This window comes from Thermobia domestica, chromosome 10 (genome assembly GCF_964235325.1).
Source record: "Thermobia domestica chromosome 10, izTheDome1.hap1.1, whole genome shotgun sequence".
NCBI classification, from domain to species: Eukaryota; Metazoa; Arthropoda; class Insecta; order Zygentoma; family Lepismatidae; genus Thermobia; species Thermobia domestica.
Window position 1 is genome coordinate 98,975,594 of NC_137463.1, and position 6,000 is coordinate 98,981,593.

Below are 6,000 nucleotides of genomic sequence, written 5' to 3' on the forward strand. Positions count from 1 at the left end.
TAATTTATAAGATTTAGCAAAGTTGACATGGTGTCATAGGATTCCTTAATCTTCACTGAGTGCGCGAGTGGTATAGAAGGTTTTTTATTTCCATTATGTAAAAGGACAGCTTTAAGGCTGACCTTTGACGCTCGATAAATAACCTCCATTCTTCTGGAACGTAAGAAATTCCTAGCTCCGCCATCAACCCATTTATATCCGTACATACGCACACATTATCTTGCATTGAGAAATAGCTTAAAAATTGAACATGCCTTTTCCTGTACACTGATATGTTCGTTTCTGCATCCAATAAGTTCCACTGCTGGAGCCATGATCCCAGAAGTTCCGCCTCTTGTTTTGTCAGGTGCAAATCACGGACTAGGTCATTAAGTTCACATTGCCGGATAACAAATATTGATAACCATTTCATGAACAAAACGAAAAAACTTGGAGAATTGTATATATATGTATTAAGATATACATATACTGTACGTTTAAAAAAAATATACGTTGGAAGTACATTCTATTTTTATACACGTTTCTAATTTACAGAGAGCAATACAAGTGTGTTGTTGACTATTGTAAATATTCATTTTTATGTCTGTGTTTGTAGTAATAAAGCAAATCGTTTTTACCCCAACTCAGGAGATCTGAAAGCATTACTATCAGGTGCAATAAACAGTGCACACAGTATACATACAAATATATTTATTTCTCTAGAAAGAACAAAGCGATTTTACGAAACTTTTAGGGTTTATTAAATATAAATCAAGGTATACTTAGGTATAATTTCTATGTTACTATATGTAAGGGGACAGGAGCTAGGGGAATAAAATATCTGAAAAAGGGAAATTTTTGAGGAATTTCCCGAAAATCCCTCTGTTACGGGAAAACTGTACGTGATGGAGAGAAACCGAGTGCATATTCGAATTCAGCGCAAAAAGTTCCTTTAAGATCAGGTGATTTTTCTCATGTAACAAACAAAAAGTTTAAATTTGTTAACTAGTGTAATCTCTCAGACTATCTATTATGATTAATAGAAATGAAAAATTCGTTTACAGTTATGGGATATAGGCTCTAGACCAGGCCTGCCCATGAATTGGCTCCCGGAGCCGAAGCGTGAGCGACAACGAGCGGAGATAAGAACAGGTGAGCACAGGTGTTGGTAGCTCCGCCCCTTCCACTGCATCCGATAAGTGTTGCCAACTACACATGATGGTAAAAAACCTACGGCCAAGCCTGGTCACAAATTCGCACGATGTTGAAGCATTGAGCAGACGCAAGCGTGAAATGTGAAGGTGTGCTCTCCCCCTCCCCATTTCGAAAGTAGTGACGCGAAAACACTGCAGGAAATAAAATTGGTACGTTTTTTGATCGAGGAAGACGCATGATAGAGGTTGGCGTTGAAGTAACTAACAAATGAAAAAGAAAGAAAGAAAGAAAGAAACTAATATTAAACATGTCAGCTTACAGACGTAAAAACGACTGCAAAAATCGGAAACGAATTGTTTCAGGCCTTTTTTAGCTTGCTTACACAATTCGTGACATTGTATTACATTAGCACTCGGTCTGTAACTTGTCACTCGCTTCACGTTTGCTAAGTTGTGAACTCCTTTCGTTGCTAGATTGATAGCAGAACGACGAGAGGTTGAAAATAATAATAATAATAATAATAATAATAATAATAATAATAATAATAATAATAATAATAATAATGCGTATTATTATTATTATTAGTAGTAGTAGTAGTAGTAGTAGTAGTAGTAGTAGTAGTAGTAGTAGTAGCAGTAGTAGTAGTAGTATTCGGACCAAAGACGGATGAAAATGGGGATTGGAGGAAATTCATAACGAGGAATTGCATAGTTTATACCGCTCACTTAACATTGTTAGTTTCATTAAGTGTAGAAGGCTCAGGTGGCCATTCCGTGTAGCCAGAATGGAAGAAATTAGAAACGCTTTCATAATTTTAACTGAAAACCCAATTGGAAGAAGACCACTAGGAAGACCTAGACGTAGATGGGAAGACAATATTAAGATGGATCTTGCAGAAATAAGAGTACAGAGTAGAAACTGGATCCAGTTGGCTAAGGACAGAAGTTAGTGGAAATATGTTGTAAACGCCGCATTGACGCCAGAGTTAGTTAGATATTATTATCTAAAAGAAATGTTCAAATGTTGTTAAGAGACAATTACACAGAAAAACTGAGTTCCGACCAAACACTAATTTGCCGGAAGGAAATTCCAGTGCAGTCCAGCCCACTTTAAGCGTTATCCGTGCAATCCACGTTTCATGTTCAAGACATTGGGAATAATTGTTCGTATCATTCAGTTGGAACGTTCCCTTCCAAGTTTACGCTGTTACAGTAGGCCTACAACATCGTGACTTTCAAAACCAGTCAGTAACTATCGAAGAAAGACAAGCGTGTAGCTTCAGTCGTTGATATGATTTAACATTCTTTTTCACTTTTAACAAGCTACCGGCAAGCAACCAGCCAGGGACAATATATTTTTCCTTATTAAAAAGACACTCCTTGTTTAAAAAAAAAAAAAAAAAAAACTAATGGTACTTCTTAAAAATGGAAAATCTCTTTGGCTCTCTTAATATTTTGTTTGATTCTTTGCGACCAAAGTAACATTAAAAGTGGAAAAAATGAAATGAAATCTTTGGGTTTTACGTCCCACGGTTATACCGGTTAGGCTAAAGGAGACGGTGATGATGACTGATGAATGAAATGATAGAATGAAGAAAGTGGGAGGAAATGGGAGAACCCCGAGAAAACCCACGCACACGGTGTTTGTCCACCGCAAAGTTCACTTGGCGGGGGCTGGGATCGAACCCGGGACCCCAAGCACCAGATGTGAACGTTCTACCACTGAGTCACCGCGGCCCCACTTTAAAAGTGGAGTAAGAAATACTATTCTTCCTATTGATAGTGTAATAGTGGCTTCTAATCTCCACAACCAACCCCTTGCTAAGCCTATTCGTACACACATACATGCATAAGCTAATTTTCTGGAGATAATACTTAGATAATTACAAACAAGTGCTACAGTATTTTTTTTCGTATCAACAGATTATCTCTTTTCCTAAAAAGCGAAACAACATACCCACACTCGGATTAAGAACTTGATAATATATATATATATATTGAAAACTGGTTTTCCATTGGGCAAACTGGCAAATTTTTATAAATGTAAGCGATGGTTTGGTTCCACCACATCCTTCTTTAACAAAAGGAAAGAAAAAAGAAGAAAAGGAACGTACATAGTTTATCATTTGATTGCTGTTACCAGTTTGTGTTGTCTATAGTTAACGGTTACCACATTGTAAAAAACACTATACACTAAATGGCAATCAGTTACCATACATACTTTTTTTTTTTTTTATTTGGTTAGCTCGTGATTACCGCCAAGGTTGACAACACTTCCGCTCCTCTAAGGACAAAACCCGAAGATTCACGAAGCACCGAACAACGGTATTTGCTCGTAGAATGCTCGTGAGCGTTCACGAGGAGAGTTTCCACTATCTGCTCGCCGTGGCCAGGGCTGCTCTAGACTGTAGATATAGGCTCCCGTCCCGCTATGGATGCCCACCGTTAAAGTCACCGTTTCCCGTTGCTAATATGTTAACGGTTTGATTTCATCGGCCGAGATAATCATTTTAGCTGTCTACTGCAAGCAACAATTCAAAAAAAAATCTCTTACATAATTATATGAGATATGGGCTTACATAGCCACCATTAAAGTTACGGTTATTCGTTAATACTTTAATGAATTGGTTCTATTAACGAACTAGGCCGAGATAATCGCTCTAGTTATCTATTGCATAAAAACAGAATTCAGAAATCCGTTTATATGTATGAGATATAGAATATAGGCCCACTGTTAAAGTCATCGTTACCCGTTAAGTTGTTAACGGACTCACTCCTCTAATGAACTTGGCCAAGCTAACTCCTCTAGCTATCTATTGTAAATACTAGAATTGAAAAATTCACATCCACTCAAGAGTTATCGTTCAGGGTAACGGACTGATGGATGGATTAAAAACATAATCTTATAAGTATCTCTAGGTGATCCTAACAGCAACTACGTAAACAACACAATCTTCTAAGTCTCATTGCGTGACCCTAATAGCAACTACATAAACAATTACTGCTTGATCCTAATAACTATGCAAACAACACAAACTTGCAAGTCTCACTGTGTGATTCTAATAGAAACTACGTAAACAACACAATCTAGTAAATCTTACTGCAATCTTAATCGTAATACAATTACAATCTAGTAATTGTATTAGGATAACTTACTGCGTTATCCTAATACGGTAGTAACTATATAAACAACATAATCTTATAATTACAATATAAACAACTTAATCTTATCAATTTCAGTGTATGATCCTAATTGCAACTACATAAACAACACAATTTATAAGTTTCACTATCTGATTCTAATAGGAACTACGTAAACAACACAATTTTATGTCTCATTTCGTGATCTACATACAACATACAAGGCATAGATTCAATGTAATAATAGGTAATTAAATATTTAAATCCGTAATTTAGTTGGTTGCCTCGTAGACCCGTAGAATACAGTTCGATCCCAGACATTCCTGGCGGCGCCCGGAGGTATGGTACGATGCCAACTTAACTTCTTGGGGCGCAAGTGCAAAGGTAGATACGTTTTGACAGAACTTCTGTTTTGTGTATGCCGAAAATAATATAATTGTATATTACTAGGTCTATCTTAAAATGCATCTCTGAGGAGCAGTCTGGGGATAGATGAAGCACCAGGTTGCTGTCCGCCTTCTTGCCCCATCTAGTGTTGTCATTCTAACCCTACTGCTTATATTAAGCAAATACGTATAAATATATCTTTTACCAAAAAATATAAATCTATACTAATAAAGTTTACCTTATTCTTTGCTGAAAGTGGACCAATAATAATAATACTCTACTTGTTGGAGTGGTTGCCTTTGGAACATGTGTTCCTAGCTACGGCACCACAGGTAGGTGAGTACACAACAGTGGTTCAAATCCCACTTGGAACAGTACATCTCATCCTATATAGCCCCGTTGCTGACAAAGGACGTAAATTCAAATTAACCAATTAATGATTAATATACGTCAAAAACTAATATTACCTGAAACCTCAGATGTCCGACAGGAGGCTTAGCGTAAGGAATTTTTTGAAAAAAATAAAACTTTCGTCCGGATAACGTAGTGTCAATACCTCCCTGGACAGAACCTTGAGTCACTTGAACAATGGGAGATGATGTGGTTAATCTACCGGCACTAGAACAAACAAAAGAAACAATTACAAACACAAGCAAGAAATTCATTTTGGACCTCCAGTAACTATCTATATAAGTTCTCAAATATACGTTCACTTTGTAACTAAGATACAGGAGTAGTGCTAAGAAGATGAGTTTAAGGTCATGTTCATGAACGACAAATCTGACATTGGGCTTTCTCTTGCGTGTGCGTTCTTGATCTAATTCCAGATGTTTTCCTTTAAAATTGAAGGTTTTTTCTTTTTTAAATTCTTCATTCCATCAGGTGATAAGAAACCGAAACAAAGCTCTACTACTCTTCTTTTCTTTACCATTACCCGAAGGAAAAAGAGGTGATTGATCTACTTCAGGAAATAAAATACAATATCGTTAAAGTTTACCATCACACTTTCCTTCTAGGTAATATTAAGAGATGAACTTAAGTTTTAACGATCACGAAGTCCTAGAATGAATTTTCATCGAGCCCAACGTCATTTGTATATCTACCATTAGACTCTATTTGTATTTGTGTATATGTCTGCCCAAAAGAATGTTAGCTCTACAATAACACTAAATTGGGTTCAAATGAAATGCAGGACTCGTTTCAGCAAAACTAACTTTACAACCTAACTTTACAAATTCTGTATATCTCCAGCAATCAGGCAGAGATACCCACATAGTCAGTAGCAGGGCCAGCCCTAGGAAATTTGCCGCACTGTGCAAATCTATCATTTACTCCCTTC

At 36.8% G+C, this 6,000-nt stretch overlaps 1 protein-coding gene across 1 annotated transcript in view; it reads right to left on the reverse strand.

The window, feature by feature from the left end:
- The window catches only part of LOC145662601 (venom carboxylesterase-6-like), a gene marked incomplete in the record, with an annotated part of 151,579 nt that extends 146,104 nt beyond the window's left edge, over nucleotides 1-5,475 (reverse strand). Inside the window, 1 exon segment of the mRNA XM_081728317.1 lies at nucleotides 5,129-5,475. Coding sequence (XP_081584443.1) covers nucleotides 5,129-5,326 — 198 coding nt within the window.
- Between the last annotated feature and the right edge of the window lie 525 nt (nucleotides 5,476-6,000).